General features: G+C 47.9%; 2 protein-coding genes across 2 annotated transcripts in view; one reads left to right on the top strand and one right to left on the bottom strand.

Annotated features, from left to right (window-relative positions):
* Ceacam18 (carcinoembryonic antigen related cell adhesion molecule 18) overlaps positions 1-2224 on the top strand; it is a 14215-nt gene extending 11991 nt beyond the window's left edge. The window contains 1 exon segment of the mRNA XM_021215827.1: positions 1848-2224. Within this exon segment, the coding sequence (XP_021071486.1) occupies positions 1848-2224 (377 nt within the window).
* An 8942-nt stretch (positions 2225-11166) lies between these two features.
* Positions 11167-19569, bottom strand: LOC110332355 (sialic acid-binding Ig-like lectin 12). Its single transcript, XM_021213533.1, has 7 exons — positions 19107-19569; positions 18620-18898; positions 18385-18432; positions 17001-17258; positions 15973-16066; positions 15561-15642; positions 11167-11755 (listed from the first exon to the last, which is right to left on the bottom strand). Exons 1-7 carry the CDS (start codon positions 19546-19548, stop codon positions 11552-11554), a joined length of 1407 nt encoding a protein of 468 aa, XP_021069192.1. The 5' UTR covers positions 19549-19569; the 3' UTR covers positions 11167-11551.
* Positions 19570-23256: the final 3687 nt, after the last annotated feature.

A 23256-nucleotide genomic window follows, 5' to 3' on the forward strand; every position in this document is an offset into this window, starting at 1 on the left:
GGGTTGAGACAGGGTTTCTCTGTGTAGCCCTGGCTGTCCTGGAACTCACTTTGTAGACCAGGCTGGCCTCGAACTCAGAAATCCGCCTGCCTCTGCCTTCCAAGTGCTGGGATTAAAGGTGTGCGCCACCACGCCCAGCTCATTTGCTTTTATTTATGTGTATGTGTGTATATCTGTGTGAGTTATGCCATGTATGTGTGTGCCAACAGAGGCCAAACAGGGTGTTTGATCTCCTAGAGGTGGAATTACAGGCAGTTATGAACTGCTTGATGTGGGTGAAGTTCTGGGAACCAAGCACTGAATGAACAGCAAGCACTCTGAGCTGCTGAGCCATCTCTTCCTCCGTAATTAGGTTTAGATTAATATTTAGTTACCTCTCTGAAACCTTCAGATCCATTCACCAATTTTGTTAAGTTCTTCTGAATTTAGGAAAATTGCCTTCACTTTTTCTTCTCTGACTATGCTGTATCCAACAGTTGGTTGGACTTAAAAACTCAATCATGGTGTGAGAGACAGGTCAATGATAGCATCTCAGCGTAGAATCGCCCAGTGAGGAGGTGGGGTGTGGCTCAGTAGTGGAGCTACTCCCACTGGCATGCCTGAAGCCATGTGATCCCAAGCACACCTGCAGCATCACCAACAAACACGAGGAACTCGTACACACCCACTCAGAACCTTTCAACAGCCAACTGCCTTTTACATTTCATTTCAGCTGAAAGTCACAATCAGACATTGCAAATGATTTTTACATTGTAGTTAGAAACCGCGCAGTGGTCCTCCTGTTTCTTAAGATGAATTCTGTGGCACCAACTGAAGAAAACTAATTCCCAGGAGGACAGACAACCCCTGACCTCTGTGCTGCCGTTTACGGGTTTCAGGCTGGAACCAAGACTGAGGCCCCCTAGACTGTAGCTAAGCCCTAACTAATTGCTGCTGTTGTGTGAACAGGGCACTTGAACCCGCTTCCTCTCCTCTGAGATTTGCATCTGTAAGATGAAACATTTATGGACCAAATGACATGAGTATTGATTAACAGACAACCCCACTAGGCTCCTCCCAAGGACTTAGTTAACAGTGACCTAGCATATAAAGAGGATTGCTGGCTATCCCAGGCTTCTCTTCTCTCCTCTCCTCTCCTCCCCTCTCCCTCTCCCTCTCCCTCTCCCTCTCCTCCTCCTCCTCCTCCTCCTCTCCTCTCCTCACTCCCTCCCTCTGTCTATCCATCTGTGTGTGTATGTGTGTTTGTGTGTGTGTGTGTGTGTCTGTCTGTCTGTCTCTTTCTACCTTCCCTCCCTCTCATGCTTTCTCTCTCTGTTTCCATGTGTTCCTGGCCAGCCTCTCTTCCTTTCTTTCTCTATCTCTGCTTTCTCCGCCCTCTTGGCTCCGTTTACCCCCTCTCCAGGTCCCCCACCCCACCCCCTGCTCCCTGTCCACAATGAACCTCCCTTATACCAGATCAGTCACATGGCATGATTTCTCAGGGAGACACCTTGGCAGCTCCCCCCCCGCCCCTCCCCCAGGTACTCCCTTATTCCCACCACCCCTGCTTTATATCTCATCATAATGAGTTTTGTGGGTTACACATTCAGAGCCTAGCTTGCTTCCTGCAACACAGTTGGTGTGATGAGCCTTTCTGCTTTGCTATATGCCGCTTACTATATATATAGTGTGTAGGACAACCAAGGTTTAGCACACAAGAACCCAGAATGGAAGCTACCTTTACTGTTTCAGTGGTCACCTGGGGTGGGCTCATTCCACATAGAGGGACACCATGTGTCTTCTGGACAAGATGCCATCGCAAGGGATCTGAAATACAGTTGTGGTCTTCGCCTTCCCTGACTCTGCAGATGGACCAGACTATGTGTCACTGTGGACCCAGCCCGGTTTCTTTGCTGGTGTGCTGACTGCTGGTATTGGTTCCAGTGTACAGCTGGAATGTACCTGTTTCTCCAGGCCGGAGCCCAGGGACCACTGGATCCATAACGGCCTCCTCCTGAGCATCTCAGAGAAGAACATGACCCTCCCCAGTCTCTCCTGGGAGCAGATGGGCAGTTACCGGTGTGTTGTGGAGAACCCGGAGACCCAGCTGACCTTCTACAGAGATGTCACCGTCCAGCCACCTCATGAGTGCAACCACCATGCTCTCCAAACTTTGCTTCCCATGTGCTTTTTGTCTAGGCCGGAGGCCCCTCTGCTGCTACACCCCACTCCCAGCTTCTGGTGACATGAAGGGACTGGCATTGGCAACTTCTCGGCACAAAGGAGATGTCTTTGCCTCAGAAAGACAAAGGGAAGGGGAATAAGAGACAAAGACTGGAGACAGAGGGTGGGAGAGAAGGGAAAAGGAACAGGGAGAGAAAGACAAGGGGCATTTGCTCCAAAGGACAAAGGACAGCCTCTGGATAGAGGGGAACAGGTGTGGCCCTTAAGCAAATGGCAGCTCATAGAGGGAGAAGGGGAAGTCCAGAGTTAGGGTGAGATGGTTTGTTTTGATTGGGCATGTTAATTAGGTGAGCCCAAAAAGGGCTTTTGAGTGCTGGACTTCAATACTTTGATAGCTGGACCTTGGCAGTCAGCCTCAGGAGGAGGAAGTGGCCAAATAAGGGAATAGGCCTTGAGAGCTAGCTTTAGTAATGTAACCTAACAATTAACCGGGCAGAAAAAATAGGGAAGGGCAAGGCCTGCCAGAGCCCTGTGTGCCATGCTCAGGCCTGCCAGAGCCCTTCAGTGAAGCCCGCCCTCCTCATCCTCTAAGGACCTGTCCAAAGCTGCCCGTTCCGTCACTCATGCATAGTCCCCAGTCCTGGAGTCAGAGCAACGTCCACCAGACACAAGACTGGCCAGCATTTATTTCCTGTGTGCCAGCCACAGTCCTGGCCTGTGTGACCATCCTGGTCTCCTGGCACAGTGAGTGGTTCAATACCATCCACCTCTGTCTCAACAGGTAAAGAAACATAGCCCCGGGGAGTTGAGTACCTGAACCCAAGGCTCCATAGCCTATGGGAAAGTGGAGAAATCCTTTCCAAGGGACTCTGACGCCACAGCCTTTGCCCTCCATGCATCCTATTGTAACTCCCAGAGGAGAGAGCAAGAAGATGGGCGGGAGTTCACACACTGCAGAAATGCATATTTCTTCTGGTTTCAAAACAAGGAACTTGGGGCAGATTTGCAAACGAGGAAAGCCCCAGTTTCTCCCCAGCAGCTCTGTCATTTTCCACAAAGAGAAAAAGTGACAGGATCAGGGAGTGTGCTAAGGCAAGGGTACTAAGCTGTGCAGACTCAAGCTGAGGGCTTGGCGCAGTCACATGATTGCCATGCACGCCAGTGTGAGGACCCGAGGTTCATATGCAGAGCCCAGGTGATGACATCAGCTGTGGTGGTTCGCTGTGATCCCACCTGGGGGTGGCAGAGACAGGAGGATCCCCCAGGGTTCGTAGGCCACCCAGCCTAGCCCACTTTGAGAGTTCCAGGCCAGTGCGAAAGCTTATCTTGAAAACTGGAATGAGGTCAGGAGGAGGAAGCAGGCAGATCTCTGGGTCTGAGGGCAGATGATCTATATAGAGAATTCTTGGCCAGGCAGAGCTATACAGTGAGATTCTGTCTCAAACAAAACAAAATAGCAAGGTGAGCTGTTAAGATGGATGAGCAAATGGAAGTACTTGCCTCCAAGCCTGGCAAACTGAGTTCAGTCCCAGAGACCTCCAATAATACAAGAGGAGAGATGGCTCCCTCAAGTTGTCCTCTGATATACACACACAGGCAAGTAACTGAATATAACTTTTTAAAAATTCACATTAGGTAACACCTTAAGAATGAGGTTAACTTCTGACCTTCATATGCATGACCAAACACGTGTATGTATATACTACACACACACACACACACACACACACACACACACACAAAATGTTCAAGAATCAAAGGATCCGGGCTGGTGAGATGGCTCAGCGGGTAAGAGCACCCAACTGCTCTTTCGAAGGTCCTGAGTTCAAATCCCTGCAACCACATGGTGGCTCACAGACCATCTGTAATGAGATCTGACTCCCTCTTCTGGAGTGTCTGAAGACAGCTACAGTGTAAATAAATAAATAAATAGATAAATAATTTAAAAAAAAAAAAAAGAATCAAAGGATCCCAGATTCCATTTCTAGCTCTGTAACTAATGTGAACCAGGAGCAAGAATGTCACCATTTCCAGACTCCGTTTTCCCATGTGCAGAGCTAGGACAATGCCTCTGCAGTAGAGTGCTGTGAGAATGAGAACACTGTAGAAGACTGCACAAAAGGCGGCCAGCCTGCTGCACACCCCAGGGAAGACCGGGGCTGATTCAGCAAAGCGTGCTTCTGAGGCTCCCCATTCATTGTTTTCTACTCTGCAAGACTGTGCTTTAGGAAAGCAAGGCTGTCCAGCCATCAGCTTATTGCTTCTCTCTTACTACAGTGTCTGGCATGCCTGTGATTGTCTTCAGCGAGCTAACGACCCTGTGTGACCAGCACTGCACCCCTTACAACTCCCTATCCGCAGGACCTGGTATGCTTGCTTTTCTTTGTTCCATCATCCACTGTCTGCATCCATTCCTACTCTCAAAATAGCTAAGGATGGAGGAGTTTATCTCTGTCTGTGGTGCAACGGCTCAGTGTGTCAGCAGTCATGCCAGCGCGAGTGTGAGGCAGCTGGTCAGGGTGCTGAGAGCTGAGTGTCGGTGCTGGGCTCACTTTTTTATTTAGTCTGGGACCACAGCCTGTGGGATAGATCTTCCCTCTTCAGCTAAACCTCTCTGGAAATCCCCTACTAGACCTTTCCAGAGGTGTCTCTCATTGTTGACTCTAAACCAGTCAAGTGCTCAGTATCAAGCATCATGTCCTCCCACCTGGAAGTTATCCCAGAAGAGCAAAGGGTTGTCTTTATTTTATTTTCATTGTGTGTGTACATGATGCATGTCTACGGAATGGTGCATCTGTGGAGGGTGAAGACCAACTTTGTGGAGTCAGTTCTCGCTTTCCACATTTACATGGCTTGCTTGGTGAGCACTTTACTCCCCGACCGATCTCACCAACCCCAAGGAATTCATTTTGACCACAGGTGAATCCCTGGTACTGAATAGTACTTTGTACACAGTGGGTACTGACAAATCTTTGAAGAACCCACAGGTGGCCAAGTGTGCTGGTTGTTTTTTTGTCAATTTACATAAGCCTAGAAGTATCTGGGAAGAGAGCCATCTTACCTGAGAAAAATGCCTTCATAATATTGGCCTGTAGACAAATATGTGGGACATTTTCCTAATTAATGACTGGTGTGGGAAGGCCCAGTCCACTGTGGGCAGTACTACCCCTGGGCAACAGGTGGTCCTGGCTGTGAAAGCTGAGCAAATCAGACAGCAAGCCAGTGAGCCTCGATCCTCATGGCCTGTGCTTTAGTTCCTGCCTCCAGATTTCTGCTTGTTCCTGTCCTGACTTCCCTTTATGATAGACTGTAAGATAAAATAAGCCCTTTCCTCTCCAAGTTGCTTTGGTCATGGTGTTTTATCACAGCAATAGAAACTCTGGCTATGACAGTGAGTGAAGAAATGAGTTTAATGAGTGTCCTGATTGTGGTGTTGTCCTCTCCATCCAGGGCCACCACTGCCTGCTGTGAACAGAGAGCTCTACATCCCAGGACCCTTGGCGATAGTTCTCATCCTGTCTACATCCCTAGGAGGTGCCTTCATGTGTAGAATCCTGGTCTGCATCCTGTTCTGATTCTGTTTCAGAGGTGACCATTGTTCAACATCATGGGGTCAGGGCTTGGCCTCATGATCCAGGAGACGTGGAGAGATGGCGAGACTGTCCAGAACTGGACACCAGGGTTCTTATGAGGCAGACAGATTCATTCCCAGGACCAGAAGCTAGTGGAAGAGAGGGCTCATGATGAAGGAGCTAGTGACACGTGCTGGATGCTGAAGGGTGGATTAGTCATGGTCTCCGAAGAGTAGAGCACTTCAACTTCAGCACTGCCCATACTTAAGGGAGCTAGTTGTAAGGCTATCCTGGGCATGGTAAGATGGTGAGCACCACCCCTGGCACCTGACCACTAAATGACAGTAGTAAAATCCACCACTATTCTGGATTAGATAGCTTAAAAAATATACCCAGGTTAGGTTAGGGGGCCCAAAACTGCCTGACATGAAATTCAGAAGTAATAGTGGGAGAGCCAGGGAAATGGCACAATGGTAAAATTCTTGCTATTGAAGAATGAAGACTTATATTTATATCCCCAACACCCATGTAAAAACCATCCATGGCAGTGTGTACCTGTAATCCCAGCACCAGAGGATGGCAGGCATTATTCCAGGGGCTTACTGGTCCACCACCAGGCTAGCTGAAACAGTAAGTGAGAGACTCCTAAAAATGAAGGTGGGTTTGGGTGTGCTGGCATACACCTTTTGTTCCAGCACTTGGGAGGTAGTAGGCAAGCGTGTCTCTGTGGGTTCTAGGCCATCCTAGTCTATATAGTGAGCTCCAGGATAGCTAGGGGATACATAATGAGATGATGGTGGTGGTGGTTGATGGTGATGGTGATGACAGTGGTGATGGTATCAGTCAGCTGTCTGCTACTGTAACAAAATACCTGAGTCAACTTACTTACAAAAATGTAGATAAATCTTGGATCACAGTTTCAGAACTTTCAGTTCATAGCTGCCCCCATTGCTACTGGACCTGTGCCAAAGCAATGCATTCTGGCTTCTCACCTTGCAATGAGCGGAAATCAAAGAGAAGTGAAGAAGCTGGGATTCCAGTCCTCCCTCCACTGGTATCCCTTCCAATAATCTATCTTCCTGGCAGTGGGTCCTGCTACCTGCCCCAATTGTTTACATTCCCGAATGAAAGACACACACAGCCTTACACAGCACAATAGCTGGGCCACTTTCTAACCTCCATGTGGTTAATCTGCCTCCCGAGATAATCCCGAGTTACCATTTAATACATTCTGTGTTCTATGTTTGCTGCTGTGGACCTAGAGGGCTGCCCGACTGGGCCGCACTCCGGCTGCACCCTCTTGGCTCCTTCACATAGCGGCTATCCATGCCTCTCTGTCCTGCCATCTTCTCAGGCATGGCATCTCTTCTCTTCCGCACACAGTTCTAGCCTGGCAGCTCTCCTTCCTTATTCCTCCCTCTCCCAGCCTGGGAATCCTAAAAGTCCCACCTCTGTCTGCTCTGCCCAGCCATTGGCTGCCAGAATCTTTATTTACCAATCAGAACCAACTGGGGGGGCAGGGTCCTCTCAGTGTCTTACATGTAGACACTCATGTAGGCAGTTTGGGGGACCAAAAATTAACATAGCAGCATTAGGCCAAACCCACTACATATCTTACTTCACTAGTCCTTAAATCTTAAGGGTTTCCCAACTCTCAGTTCATTGGGGACTAAACCTTTAACATGTAGTCATATAGGGAACATTATAGATCCAATACAGCAGACTATGGTGATAAAGATGGCAGTACTAATGATGCTGGTGATGACGGTGACATTGATGTGGTGACAATACTTGAAAGTGGCTGGGTATAAGCCAGTTTGTGGAACCAGCAGGCAGCCTCCTCCATGATTTCTCTTCACTTCCGTGGTTGTGAGTGAGACTCTGGGTTGACTGTTACACTGTGTGGGATAGCAAGCCGACCTGCCTCCAGGCTCCTGCCCTGCTGTCCTTCCATGATGGACTGTTATCTGGAATGGTTAACTGAAAGGAATCCTCTCTGTCCCTACTTTGGTCTGGGTGTATTATCACAGCAATAGAACTGAAACTAGAACAGATGGGTTTTGCTAATTATTTTTTTCCTGACATTAAAATAAATTATATTAAAAAGCATGGGAGGAAATGTTAGGAATGCTAGGCTCTGAGGTTAAGCCCCGGGTTCATCTCTTCCACTGGCAAGTGTGTAGAGGGAAGAGTAGGGTCCCTTTATTTATTTCTTGTTGCATTAGGTGATTAGTGATACCCAAAATCGCCCCGTGGCCATGGCACTATGGGTTTCTTGCTGCCACCCCAGTATTCTGGGTTCTCAAATGAAAGACACACATGTAGCCTTCTTTTTTAATATGTCTTAAACAGCTCAATGCTGTGCCACTCCCAAACTTTCATGTTGTTAATGCCTCCCCTTTGATATTCCCGAGTTATTACTTACTAAAATCTATGTTCTATCTTTGTTACCCTAGTCCCAATGGGGGGCCCCTGGGGCCGCTCTTTCCTGGCTCTTATATGACTCGTATGCTCTCTCATCTGATGCTCTCAAGCCTGGATCTTATTCCTTTCTCTGCATGGTGATCTCCTCCTTCCTCTATCTTGGTTCCTTTGTCCGCAAATCCTAAAGTCCTGCCTGTGTCTCCCTGCCCAGCTATTGGCTGCCAGCAACTTTATTTATCAATCAGAACCAACTGGGGGCAGGGACTCAGTGTCTTACGTGCAGATTCTCGAGTTATTTGGGGAACCAGTTAACATAATACAAGCGTTAAACCAAGTCTACAATAATTTCTTTACCAGGACTTTATGAACACACGATGTGACTTCTTTCCTCATTTTGTCCCACAGGAAAAACTTGTCATAAGTGTTCATGGCAGACCAACTAGGCAAGGAGATGATGGAGAGAGACAAAGGAGAATGAATCTCCTGTGGGGACCAGCTGAACTGCACCAGCACCTGGTGTCTCTGGAGCATTCCGGGGAGGGAACCATCCCAGGTTTAGTGAGCTGAAGAAATCTAGGCTTCTGGATAAATTGGAAGACACCATGTGGGACCTGGACAAGGGGTGACATCACAGGCAGCCTGGCCATTAGTACCATCTGCTAATCAGAGCTGGCCATCCTGGGGCGGGTCATGTAAGAGTTCCAGGATCCAATTCTAGACACCACCCCCCATCCCTCCAGTTTCTAGCTCCACATCCTTACTCTGACACTAGGGAATCTTGAAAGATTCTTCTAAGATGCTCAGATGCCAATGACAGAGAAATGAAGCAATTTTAAGTTCAGACAACTGGTGTCAGTTGCTTAAATGGAATCCCACACACAGGTTTAAGAAGCACACTGGTAGAAAGGCTTCCCAATGAGGAAGGTAGTTGCCTTCTAATTATAGATGAATACACAAAGCTGCGTCTGATAGGGCCACAGAGGCACAGAGATGGGGTCAGAAACAGAACAGATCAGGGGCTGGAGGAAGAGTATATATATACTGCCCTTGCAAAGATCCCATGCTGGGCAGCTCACAATCACCTGAAACTCCAGCTACAGGTTATCTGATGCTCTCATCTGAATTCAGTATGAACTGCATTCACACACACACACACACACATACACACACACACACACACACACACACACACACACTTGAAAATATATATGAATATATAAGAAAGTATGTTGTGTATGCCCATGATCCCAAGCTTTGGAAGCTGGAAGCAGGAGGCTCAGGAGTTCAAGGTCATCTTAAGCTGCATAGCAAGTTCTAGGCCAGCCTGGGGTACTTGTGACCCTGTCTGTTTTAGTCAGTGTTCTATTCCTGTGAAAAGACACCATGACCATGGCAACTCTTAATCGGGGCTGGCTTACAGTTCAGAGGATTAGTCCATTACCATCATGGCAGGAAGCATGGTGGTAGACAGGCAGACATGGTGCTGGAGAAAAGCTGAGAGTTCTGCATCTAGTTAGGCATGGAGCAGGGAGAGAGGGTGACACTGGGCCTGACTGAGCTGCTGAAACCTCATAGCCCTCCCTTGGTGACAGACTTCCTCCAACAAGGACTGTCATTCCCTATGAGTCCCATTTTCATTCAAACTACCACACTGTCTCAAAACAAACAAACAAACAAATAAACAAAAGCATAGTTTAATTAACAATGATAAGCATGCTATGTACATCACAAATACAGGTTCAGTCCAGTTTTATGTTCACATGCAAGTGAAAATTTGCAAAAATGTTAAGTATTATCAGTGTTCCCTCTTACGTTAGACTCTTCTTCATGCTTTTGTTCTCAAGTGCTTTTCTCTCACAAAGTATATGCACTGTTTTCAAAAACCAGGAAAAGGAAACCGAGTTAAGACACGTTCAGCAGCCCCTCAGCATCTACAGCGCTGCTATCTGCACTTTCTCTGAGCTATGTTCAGTGGTGCATCCCAAATAGCAAAGCAGAGTGGAGCAGCATCTCTGTCAAATTGTCTGTCTATCATCTTTTCTCTATCATCTATCTTGTATCTACCACTTTCCTTTTATATATCATCTATCTTCTATTTTATATCTACCACTTACCTTTTATATATCATCTGTCTTCTATCATCTATCTACATATCATCTACTAACCCTTTTCTGTCTGCTATCTATCTATCTATCTCTATCTATCTATCCATCTATCCATCTATCTATCATCCATCTAGTTTGGGTTTAAATGGACATTGTCTCCAAAGGCCCATATATTTGGACATTTGGTATCCAGCTGGTCACAGTATTTTCTAAAGCCATGGAATCTTTCAGACATGAGGCCCAGCTTATAGAAGTGGGTGTCTATAGAAGTGGGTGTCTGGGACTGGGCTCGGAAGATGATATCTACATCTGGTTCTGCTGCTTCCTGATTCGTCAAGATGTGGAGCCTCCTCTACATGTGCCCACTTGAGCACCATGTTGCCTTGCTCACCATGATAGACTGAAACCATGAGCAAGAATAAACCTTTCCGCCCTTCATGTTTCTGTCAGCATCCTATCAACAAAGACAAGAAAGGTAACTAATACATACGACATGAAGCCATAAAGGGATTGTCTGGGGAGAGAAAGGAGCCCAGTGACTAACACGAAGCTAACAGGAGAAGGGGGTGAACATGGCCAAAATATGTGATACACTTGGAAGAAAATACAGCAAACTCTATCACTGTGTAAATAATATATGCCAATTTTTATGTAAAAATTACATCTAAGACAATGAATCTTAGTACTGGAGAGATGACTTAGTAGTTACGAGCACAGGCTGCTCTTACAGATGACTGGGTTCAGTTCCTAGCACCCATGTGGCTTCTCACAACCCTCTGTAACTCCAGTTTCAGGGTATCTGATGACTTCTGGCCCCTGCAGGCAGGAGGCATGTATGTGGGGCACAGGCGTGCATGCAGGCAAAACATTCACACACATACAGTTACAATAAAGTCAAGTGCTGGGTGGTGGTGCACATCTTTAATCCCAGCACTAGGGAAGAAGAGTTCAAGGGCAGCCTGGTCTGCAGAGCAAGTTCTAGGACAGCCAGGGCTACACAGAGAAACCCTGTCTTGAAAAAAAAAAAACAAGAGGAAGAGGGGAGGAGAGGAGAAGAGGGGGACAGGGAGGGAGGAGGAGGGGAGAGGAGTAAAATGTTAAGCTTACGATTTACAGGGCACAATAGCAGTTGTGTGGACAGGGCAGTGCAGGGGCGTGGGCAGTAGCAGTACGCCTGTGTCACAGAAGGAATGGCTCTGAAGCCCTGTACATCACATGTCAACCTAGGCGACTCTTTCCTTCTCCAGAGCCAGCCTCCTGTGGCCGCCATGCTCTCTCCAGCCATGGTCATGGCCATGCGGTCATTTGCGGAACTTTTATCTCTGAGTACTCCGTGGTAGTGTCCTGCTGCCCCCACAGGTTCCTGGGCTTCATCTCATGAAAGCTGAGGGACGCATAATGTATCTCTTCTTCTGTGGAGGAGGGGGCCGCCTCAAGTGCAGAAGGCAGGGGCTCAGAGCTGTCATCTGCCTGGGATTCAACCAGGGGATTCTGTAAAGAGAGGAAAGGAGAGAGTCAGGACAGCAGGGTCCCCTGGAACCCCACATCTACTCACCCACAAACATTTTAAATTTTAAATTGCATGTATGTGTGTAGGGGTATATACACATACGATGCAGTGCCTGCAGATGCCAGAAGGTGGCATTTGATTCCCTAGAGCTGAGGTTAAAGGAGGTTGTGAGGAGCTCGATGTGGGTGCTGGGAACTGAACTCAGGTTTGCTGGAGCAACACACTCTCTAAACCCCTGAGCCTCTCTCCAGCCTCCCATGTGCACTTTGTGGGGGGCGGGGGAGAATCACCTTTACTCTTACTTTCTGAAAACATTTAATACTTAACAGGCACCCCCTCTCCCTAGCTCCACCAGCAAGACAGTACCTTGCAAGACAGCAAGACAGTCTCTAGTTTATAGACGTGAAGCCAAGATGGAAATAAGCAAGCAACTCAACCAGACTCCCTGGGAAAGCTGGTGCACAGCTGCCATGCTAGACTTGGGGGACAGAGGTAGAGACAGGAGACTCACTACAAGTTCAAGACGAGTGTGGTCTACATGGGAATTCCAGGTCAGTAGAGAAACCCAAACCAAATCAAAACCATAATCCATTTCTTCTGACCCCAACACCTGTATTGTACTAGGGACACACGTGTGAGATTCTTAAGCAGTTGTTGGATGTTCAAAGGTGGAATGGGTATGATAGACGTAGGACCATGGCCTCTTTTATTCTTGATATATGTATGTTACATCAGTGTGAGGTGTGTGTACACACGTGAATGCCGAGGCAACACGTCTGTATCGGGGTCTTCCTTTATGGTGCTCCACCTTGTTTCCTCTCACTGACCCTGGAGCTCACCGTTTGACCAGGTCCAGTTGTCTCTGCTCCTACCCTGACACTATGGTTGGAGGTCTGCACCACTATGCCTGGTGATCCAAACTCAACTCCTCCTGCCTGCAAGCACTTTACCCACTGAGCTATCTCCTCTGCCCCAACCTTTTGAAGGTGGTCATAATGGTGTCTGTTGAGAGCTCAGCATGGTGTTTCTGTAATCCCAGCACTTGGGAAGCTGTGGCAGGAGGATTCCTGTGAGCTTAAGGCCAGTCTGGGCTATATCATGGATCCTGGATCTGACAGGAGTATACAGGAGTATACACATCTGAAAACAAATGATTCAATAGATGCCTAATTATAATTCACGATACAGGCAAGACAGGGTGACAGGTGCAGTGTCTTGATTGGCATGATGCCTGCTTCCAGACGCTTCCAGCACAGTAGAGCAGGGTAAGGAACAGATGGTCAAAGAGATTTTATCTGATGGGAAGAAGAATGCCCCCTTAAAATGCCCCTACCCTGAATACCTAGAACCTGTAAATGTGTAAGCAGGAGGAACGTCACAGGTGGTACTGAGCTGAAGACAGATTAGACAGAAACTGTATGAACATGCACCCGAATACACATGCACTAGGCTCAAGAAAGAAAAGACAATGCTCTGAATTCATGTAACCCAAGGTGTAGCCAAGTTGAGCCCTGCCTACCTTTAATGTTTTAAACTTTATTTTCATGTATGTGTCTCTGTGTGGGGGGAGATGAACAGCTGAAGGTAGTACCCATGGAGGTCCCATGGATCGTGAGTAACGGGCAGATGGAGATGCCTGGTGTGGGTGCTGAAATTGAACCTAAGTCTCCTGCAGGAGCAGGGAGCACGTTTAGCCTCTGACCTACCTCTTCGGCTTTCTTGTCTGTCTTTAAATGCACCCAGGACACTAACAGTAGCCTACAATACGGCAAAATCGTTGCACACAATGTCCGTTTTATACTGAAGTATTGAATAGCAACATTAAAACAAAGGAAGGAGAAAAAGAAAAGAGAAGAAAAGAAAAACCGTGGGCCACACACCCCATGGCCTTGGGAGTCACAGAGTGGAGGCTGTGGCACGTGGCTGGTGCCCAGAATCACAGAGAGGATTGAATCACATGCTACTGGTTCCAGTAAATAATCAAAACTCAAACTTGGAACTATGATTTCCACAGAATGGGTATTCCTTTTGGGTGATGTCAAAGCTAAAAACTTATAAGCTGGGCTGAGAAGATGGCTCAGGGGTAAAGATGCTTGCTGCCAAGCCTAATGATCTGAGTTCAATCCCTGACACCCACATGGTGGAAGAAGAAAACCAACTCCTGAATGTTGTCTTTTAGTTGCCACATGCACACCCTGGCATGCACACACACAGACACAGACACACACACACACCACAAAATAAGTGAATGTAAAAATGTAGTGAAACCTTACAAAGAAAACTCACAAATCTAAACATGTAGAACTGGAAACATTGTATACCTGGACTGTTTGTACCTGAACCCTGAACCCTTGCCAAACAATCATTCAAACAGTACCTTGTGTTGGAGAGATGGCTCCGAGGTTAAGACAACCTACTGTTCTGCCAGAGAACCAGGATTCAGTTCCCAGCACTCACATTACCTATAGCTCCAGGGGATCCAGCTCCCTCTTTTGTCCTCCGTGGGTACTGCACCCAAGTGTGTGTGTTCAGACATACGATTAAACAATCTGTGCTCCCCCTTTTCTGCCGCAAACTATTTCCTGCAGTCTCTTCACCTCGGTGACCTGCACCTCTCTCCTCCTGTCTGCTTAAGGTAAACCTCCATGTCAGCTTCCAACCTCTTTCACTCATCATCCTTCATCCCCTGTCACTCAAACCCCACTCTCAGCCCGTGTGTCTCCCTTTCATGAGTGATCCATCAGCCAGTCCAGATTTCCTCCACATCATCTCTAGAATCCTTCCTAATGCCTCTGCCTCTGTCCTCCCCTTGCCAAGCTGTTTGCTGCCTGTTGCATCCAGAGGCATCCACAGATGTAACGATTGTTCCTTTCCCGTGGACGTTACAGCTAGCTTGTTCCTCATAGTGGTCTGTCTGCTCAGAAATGATTTACACACTCGACTTCTTCAAAATCGCTTCCCGTGGTGGCCCATCCTTCCCCTGTCTCTTCACAGAGCCCTCATGGCTGCTCTTCTACTCCCTGCCTGCTGCCTCCTCTTTCTGAGAGGACTACTAAATCTAGAGTAGATGGGTCCCTGGCGCCTGATCTTTGTTAGTACTTAATATTTCACAAATGGATGAAAGGAAGGGACTTGGGGTGATGGCCCAGTGGTAAAGAGCTTGCTGTGGAAGCATGAGGGCCAGTGTTTGGATCCCCAGAAATGATGTACATGCCAGCTGGATGTGGTGGCCCACCCATGACTCTAGCTTTAGAAGGTAGAGGCAGGGGATCCCTGGCTAGTGAAAATAACCATATCAGTGATCTCTGGGGTTGGTTAAGTGGCCTTGCCTAAGTGACAAGGTGGAAGAGCCACCGAGGACGTTCCTAATCATGAATCTCAAGCCCCCTCTTACATGTGCATCTACATGCACGCACATGCGTACACACACACACACACACACACACACACACACACACACACACACACTGCCATGGCAGGAGCTAAAAGGCAGAGAGGGGCCTGCAGCTTTGTGTCCTTAAGAGGGAGGTGGGACGAGAACCTGTGAACTTGAGGTAGAAAAGAAGAAAAGGAGAAAGACAATCTGAGTCTTCCCTGCTCAGCCAAAGAGTAAGCAGTGTGGACAGAAACTATCTACTATCATCGAGTTGGGAAATGGGCTAGAGAGGTCCACTTGTAGGACACCCAGCTGGGACCACACTCAGCGGAACAACCCGGGATCCATCTCAGGGGAGGAGTCCAGGCAGGAGGACCCTGGGCTTGAACACAGGCACACTGGTCACTCACCTGAGAAACTGAGATCTTGAGGGCATTTGGGTGCGGAGCTACCACAGTTGGCCTGGCTGGTTTCCTTATGTAGGATCTCACTCTGGGTGTAAGGACACCAAGGACCCTCTCAGTATGGGCAGGAAGGAGTGTGGCTGGCAGACTCCCCCACCCTCTGCTTGCAGTTAAGTCTGTGACGGGTGGTCAAGGTGGCCAGTCCTCCTGTCACAGAAGCTCCTGTGTTGGAAAGCAGCTCCCACCATCTGGGATGGTGGAGCCTGAGGGTTGCAACACTCCAAAATTCTACACACTCACCATATGCCTAGACCACAGCTTCCCCTGACTTCAGGCTCCCCACCTGCCTCTGTCCCTCAGGCCTGGACTCAGGGTCAGGTACCAGGCTTGTCCCTCACCAAGGGTGACTGATACTCACGCCAGGAGGAGGATGCAGACAGACAGGAAAAGGAGGGCTGTGATCCCTGAACCCACAAAGGTCCCCATCATCATTTCGGATAAAGTTGCACTGCCTGCAGACAGAGAATGCTAAAAAACCTCTCCTCTCCTCCTGCACTAGCCCCACGCAGGAAGCTGAACTTTCTTCCCACCTTTCTCAACCCTAGCTCAGATATCAGAACAGGGACCTGGGTGGAAGGGACAAGAGAAGGCAGAGGGGACCTAAAAAGCTGGGCAGCAGTTGGTCTTGATTTAGTTTGGTATCCTTTTCAGCAGAGAATTATTTTGCATTTTAAAATTGGATCATTAAGTGTATGTCAGCATGTGTTAGGGCCTGGGTTCCAACCCCAGATTCACAACAGGCAAAGGAATACTTCACCCCAGCCAGATGTAATAAAGAGTGCCTGTCATTCCAGCTACCTCTGAAGCAAAGGCAGGAGGCTCTCAAATGCAAGGGATTTCTGGGCTATACACTGAGTTCAATGTCTGCCTGGGAAACTTGGTGAGTCTATCTCACAATAAAAATAAAAACGAGGGCTGGGGATATAGGTCAACTGTTAAGTGCCTGCCTAGAATCCACAAGTGACGGAATGGGACCCAGGGCCACCACACAGGGTTGACCACTGAGTTGTTTCACCTTTGTTTTTACACTGTTTTGCTTTGGTTCAGTTTTCCCTTGAATTTTATGTCCTTTCTTCCTGGCCTGCAGAAGCAAGGATCTTGTACCCAAAGCTCAACCATCTAAGCCCCAGCCCCTCCCCTCAGTTCAGGATTTGCTGTTTCTTGAAGTAACTCCCCTCCCTGGCCCACACCCTCCTCACAGCAGGAGTAAGACAGCGAGGCTCTGGATAGCTGGAACATTATAGGCCTCCCAGCTCAGCAAGACTTGAGCTAAGTTCCCCCCCCCCCGCCCCTCATGAAGCTAAGAAGGCTAATGGGGACACTGCCAGGATGAGACGGGTGTTGACCTCCTCCTGCCTGCCTGCCTCTGGCCCACAAACCACTCACTCTGTGGAGACAGGCTCAGGGAAATGTGTTGGGAGCCCAGGGCATGCTGAGCTTGGCAGGTATACACTCCTCCGTGCTTAAGATGCTCTGGAAACAGCTCCAGGAGCCCGGGCTTGGACAACTTTGATGGGCACAGGGTCAGGTTATTCCAGGACCAGCTTAGGTCTGCAGGGGGATAGCTGTCAGTGCTGCAGATGAGACGCAACGACCGGCCCTCAGAGATAGGAAGGGATGAGCCGTTCTTCAGGATTGTGGAGACTGTAGAGAAGGAGACAGAGTCAGTGTGATGTGATCAAGAAGAGGTACACTAGAATCCAGAGAGGGCACTGACATAGCAGTAGGGAACAAAGGATAGGAAAACATGGGCTTTCATTTATCACCACGGCAAGAACCTAAACTTACCTCATTTCACTGTGAACTACTTGACTATAAGCCTCAAAATGAAAGAGAGCATGTGATCCAGGTATACACTTGGAGTTGATGATGAGAGAGAGTCCGACAAACAGAAATGGGGGTGGAGGGGGAAGAGAGAGACAGAGACAGAGACAGAGGAACAGAAAAGAGGGGTCGAGGACTGAAGGCAGTGTCTCATATAGCTCAGGCTGGCTTCAAACTCTCAATGTAGCAAGGATGACTTCTAACCCTCCTGCTCCCATCTCCCAAGTGCACTACTGTGCCCAGGTTATGTGGCTCTGGGAATGGAACCCAGGGCTCTGTGCCTGCTGGGCAAGCAGTCTATCAGTTAAGCCACGTTCCATGCATTTAGGGTTTTATCACTCAAAGATACACACTGTTGTCATAGATACAAGACCTATTCACTCTTCATAGCTGGTGGCACAGGGAACTCCGTGGCCTTGCTGCCCGTTGGTACTAGAAACCCAGAGAATTACATCCATGAGTTCTGGGTACTGTGGTCATGGAGACCAAAGACAATCTCTGCTACTGACATCTGGTTCCTCTCAGAATCTCAGGTGGACAAGCCCAGGCTCACAGCCTATGTGGACAGGACACTGGTCACCTATAGACTGGACACTGAGCTCCTGAGAACAGAAGTGTCCTGAGTGCCTAACTGTCTCTTTGCACAAGAACTCAGAGCACAGCCACCGGGGAAATGCAGGTAGATCCATAAATGGGGAGAAGGTCCTGGATGGTGTGGCTCTGCTGTATGCTTGTCACTCTGTACCTGTGGTGGTCAAGGGGCATTGCACATCTGGGAAAGTGAGGGGTTGATACTGATCGATGCAAACTTCTAGGAGTTTCAGGGGAGTTGATCCAGTGGTTCCCCTACAAGGAACCTCTGTCTCCAGGGCGAGCCCAGTGTGAGGCAGAATAAGCCTGCCTGAACAGAAGAGGTGCTATATCCCCCACCCAGGATGGTACCTACCTGAGTCAGCTCCTTGATAGACGGTCACAGTCAGATTCTTTGGAGCATCTAAGAGAGAATGACACAGTGAACTCATCACCACCCTCTGTCCCCAGCAGGTGCCTACGTGGGTATGGCAGGGGGCCATCATCCTGACAAGCCCCCTTATCAGGATTTTAGGACCTATTGGTCAGACCCTGACCCCACCCTGGGGACCACTTTGTATCAGAAAAACGGGCATCCCAGCCAGCCTCACATGACACGTTGAGATGGATGGTCATTCTTGTGGACACAGCAGTTCCCGGCAGGGTCACCTGACAGGTGAGGTTGGTGCCGTGGTCCTGAGGCTGGGGAATGACAGTTAGCACTGAGGAACCCGTGGTGTTGGTGCCCAAAAATGACACAGAGGTACCAGTCCAGGAGAAGACGGGGGGTGTTCTCCACTCACAGTCCCAAGGCACGGAGCAGGTCAGGTTGCTGGGACGGCCAGCTTCAAGCGTCTCCGGGAGAAGAATATGGGGCGTGTTAGTGAGGGCTGGTGAGGAGAGGGGAGAAATGGAGCATCAGGATGGGGTCAGGTGCAGCTTCAGAGGAAGCCCTGGCTCTGATCCAGCTCCTCCCCTGAGCCCTGATGTTCAAACCCAGCTGCTCTCAGGATAGAGTTCTATCCCAGCCTGGCCCTGAGGCACTCATGACTCTGTACACCACCCCAATCCATGGCATCTTTGCAGACCATGTCTGACCTGTTACATCCAGAGTCATCTTGTACCAAAGATAGTTAAACTTTGTTTTTCCATGCTCCAGGCGAAAGAAGTATGACCCTGCATCCTTCTTTCTGATCTCTCTGATGTTCAGGGAGCAGTCATTCCTCCGAAGGTCTCCAAGCAGGAAGAATCGACCCCGGGGTTTCCTTTTCGCTGGGTTATTTGTGGCCACGAGGGAATCTTTGTTTCTGTTTTCTCCTTCCCGGAACCAGTATCCATGAACTGGGTCTGAGTCAGTCCAGTCAGTCCAGTCAGTCCACCTCTTCTTGGGATAGGAGAAGTTACAGGGCACAAGGACACACAGGCCCTCCTGTACCACCACCTTCCTTTCCATATTCAGGGTGAAACCCTCAGGCGGCTTGAGTTTCTGACCCTCCACACCCTTTATCCCCCAGAGCAGCAGCAGCAGCAACAGCAGCATGTCCAGATTAAGCTGTCTCTCCAGGCTGTGCTTTGAGGAACTAAGAGATGCAAGGCCCAGAGGAAGCCCCAGCGGAAGCAGTGGTGAGGCCAGGAAAGTGGCTGCCTCAGGAGGAGGAGCTTCAGACCCAGGCACTGTCAGGACCCTTGGCCCTTGAGAATCAGCTACGTACCACCCAGACCTACTCCTGAGACGAAAGATGGCCTCTCCCACACTCACCAGTTCAGGGCCTGACCACCTCTCCTCCTTCTCTGTAGCAAAGACTGAATGGTTAGTTGCTATAGAGGGGTGTGTATAGACATAATGTTACTGTGCAGTGTGTAAAGATTGTCCTTATATTGTTCAAATGCTGATTTCTGGGTCCCCATATCTGGTTGCAAAACATTGCTCCCCAATTATTCCCTGATTGGTCAATAGAGAAGCTGATCAGTCAATGACTGAACCGGGGAGAAAATAGGACTGGACTTCCTCCCAGCTAAGGACAGGGAGACAGAGAGAGGAAGTGGGGATTCACCACAAGGAGAGAATCCAGGAGACATGTGGAAAGACCTGGAGCCCAGAGAGGCAGATCAGCGCTAAAATGCAAGTATCACTGGGATTTTGACTAGGACATAGCCAGATTAATTTAGAGGATTATAATAGACTGATACTGTTCAATTGTTTTGCCCTTAAAGATTGTTAAATCAATATAATAGTCTGGTCTCCGTTATTTGGGAGTTGGATTAAGAGTAAAACTGCAACAAACACTTTACCTATTGCCACTGTCTTAGTCAGGGTTTCTATTCCTGCACAAACATCATGACCAAGAAGCAAGTTGGGGAGGAACAGGTTTATTCAGCTTATACTTCCATACTGCTGTTCATCACCAAGGAAGTCAGGGCTGGAACTCAAGCAGGTCAGGAAGCAGGAGCTGATGCAGAGGCCATGGAGGGATGTTCTTTACTGGCTTGCTTCCCCTGGCTTGCTCAGCTTGCTTTCTTATAGAACCCAAGACTACTAGCCCAGGGATGGCACCACCCACAATGGGCCTTCCCCACTTGATCACTAATTGAGAAAATGCCCCACAGCTGGATCTCATGGAGGCATTTCCCCAACTAAAGCTCCTTTCTCTGTGTTAACTCCAGCCTGTGTCAAGTTGACACAAAACCAGTCAGTACAACAGCTAACAGGTGGAAATTAACATTCTTCCCATTAAAACCTATCAAGGGAACTGAATTGTAGCTAGCTTGGTAGAGTGTTTGTTTCACATACACAGAGCTCTAGGTTCCATCTCCTGCACCACAGAGTTTGTGTGTGGTAGTATGTGCCTGCCAACTTGGAGGAATAGGAGGCAAGAGGGTCAGAAGTCCAAGGTCAATTTTGGTTGGCTACATAGTGAGTTTCAGCTCAGCCTTGGCTTCAGCAGACCCAGGCTCAAAACATACAAACCAAGACAAACACAGTAAAAGCCAAAATACAGCAAGGTTACAGAGGGGAGTTTCACTCACAGTAGATCAGGGGATGTGGAGGCTGAAATTGTGTACTGAAACTTGGTAGAGAGAAGATTGTCAGATGGAAATCCAATGTAGCTGATCTAGCAAGGGAGGAGATATCTTAAAGAGATGCTGTGCCTTCCACTTGCTATCATATTTTTTTGAGACAAAGGGCTCCAAAGAGTTAAAATTTCCACAGGAGTACCATGCTGGAGTAAGGGAGATGCTAAAGTCCAGATGATACCCACAGGTTGAACTCACAACTCAGGAAGAATCCACACAGTTTTGACAAAACTTACTGAACACCTTGTGAACCAAACAAGGATCTGTCAAAGATGGGCTGTATCAAACCTTTAGCAGGACTCTTAATCATACATACCTCTTGATCTGTAATTAAACCTAAACTTCTTATCAGGACCCTGAAGACAGACCTGAGGTCTATTAGGTCTGTTAGGGCTACTAGCGCTCAAGCATTGACCTAGAAAACTACAATAACACAGATTTTTAAAAAGAGGTAGAAAACTCTCTTCCTTGTGCAAGGGTAGGTTTCTTGTTGGAGGCAGAATTCAGGGTCACTTACATTAGGCATATTCTCTACGACTGAGCCACATCCCCAGCCCCTCACTGGGGGATTCTAGGCAGGAGCTCTAATCCCGAACCACACTATCAGTGCCTCACTGGGAGACTCTAGGAAAGGGTTCTCCTATGGAGTCATGCGCCTACCCTCTCACTGGTATTCTCTACTGCTGAGTCATGGCCACAGCCTACCAATACATGTTTCTTCCCTGCTGTTGTCTCTTACTCTTGCCTGGCTCCAGAGGACCACTTGTCTGTTCAGAATCTTCCCCAGGGGGTTCGAGTGAACAGAAGACATAAAGTGAGAAACACCAGCCTTGTATTGTCTCCCCTCAGGAATGGTCAGCAATTTCTAGAAGACGGTGTTTAACTTGTGTTGGGAGCCAGGAGGGAGTGGAGACAATCCTGAGAGGTCAAGTCTCTTTTGACTTATGTCAGTTTTCCTTGAAACATTTGAGATAGGGAAATATATATATATATATATATATATATATATATATATATATATATATATATATATGTGTGTGTGTGTGTGTGTGTGTGTGTGTGTGTGTGTGTGTGTGTGTGTGTGTGTGTGTGTGTGTGTGTGTGTGTATCACATCCGAAAAGTGCCCAGAGATATACCCCAGGAGAAATGCCACCAAGAAACTTCCCATTGTGAGCCTCCAGGGTCATCCACCTACTCCGTTCCTTATTTCTACATTTGCTCCTTGTTATGCCTAGTCTTGGTTGTTAACAAAACTACATCTGGAGTTAGTCAAAACCCAAGTGACTGGGCATACTTATGAGGTCTTTTCCCCCTTAATTAAATCATTTGAAGTGGGAAGACCCACTTTTAATCTGGATGTTTTGCAGTGAGAAAACAAACCTTTAATACAGATCTTTTGATATGAGAAGATCCAGCCTTAATCCGTGCCACACCTTCTCCTGGGGTAGAGCCCACTTTGGCATTCTAGCATAAACTGAAGACCAGCAGAGACATTAAGCCTCAATGACCAAAAAACTACTGGATCCTTGTCCTTTCCGTTGGTATTCATGTCTTGTTGAAGTAGATGAACCATATATAATTCTAATATGTCCCCTATGTGTGTATATATGTGATATATATCATATTCATTCTATAAATATCCTGTTCCTTGAGAGAACCCTGATTAATACATGTGGGCTTAAGCATGTCTGTCCATCATCCTCAACTCTCTCTCTCTCTCTCTCTCTCACCACTTTCTGAATTTTCTGAATTGTCAACCAACCTTTACCCCATCTTTGCCCAAATATTCTCTTCTAGTTACCAGAAATTGCAGCAATTCTGTGGTCAGAAGGGCTGGGCCTTGCCTGTCTGGTTCCCTCTTGTCCCCAGTTTGTAAAAAAAAAAAAAAAGCAGTACAGGAAGAAAAGACCCTGAGAATCTGCATCTAAGAGAGGAACTTATGATACATAGCCCATAAGAATTGAGAAGATATATATGTGTCTCTTCCTCATTTTCAGAAGACACCGAGTTCCAGAATGGATGTGCTAAAGTCCCTACAAAACACAAATGTTGAGATCCTTTTCCCCAAGACTATGGTGATAAGAGTTGGGTCCTTAGCCGGGCGTGGTGTTACATGCCTTTAATCCCAGCTCTTGGGAGGCAGAGGCAGGTGGATTTCTGAGTTCGAGGCCA

The sequence above is a fragment of the Mus pahari genome, chromosome 1, assembly GCF_900095145.1.
Source record: "Mus pahari chromosome 1, PAHARI_EIJ_v1.1, whole genome shotgun sequence".
Lineage (NCBI taxonomy): Eukaryota > Metazoa > Chordata > Mammalia > Rodentia > Muridae > Mus > Mus pahari.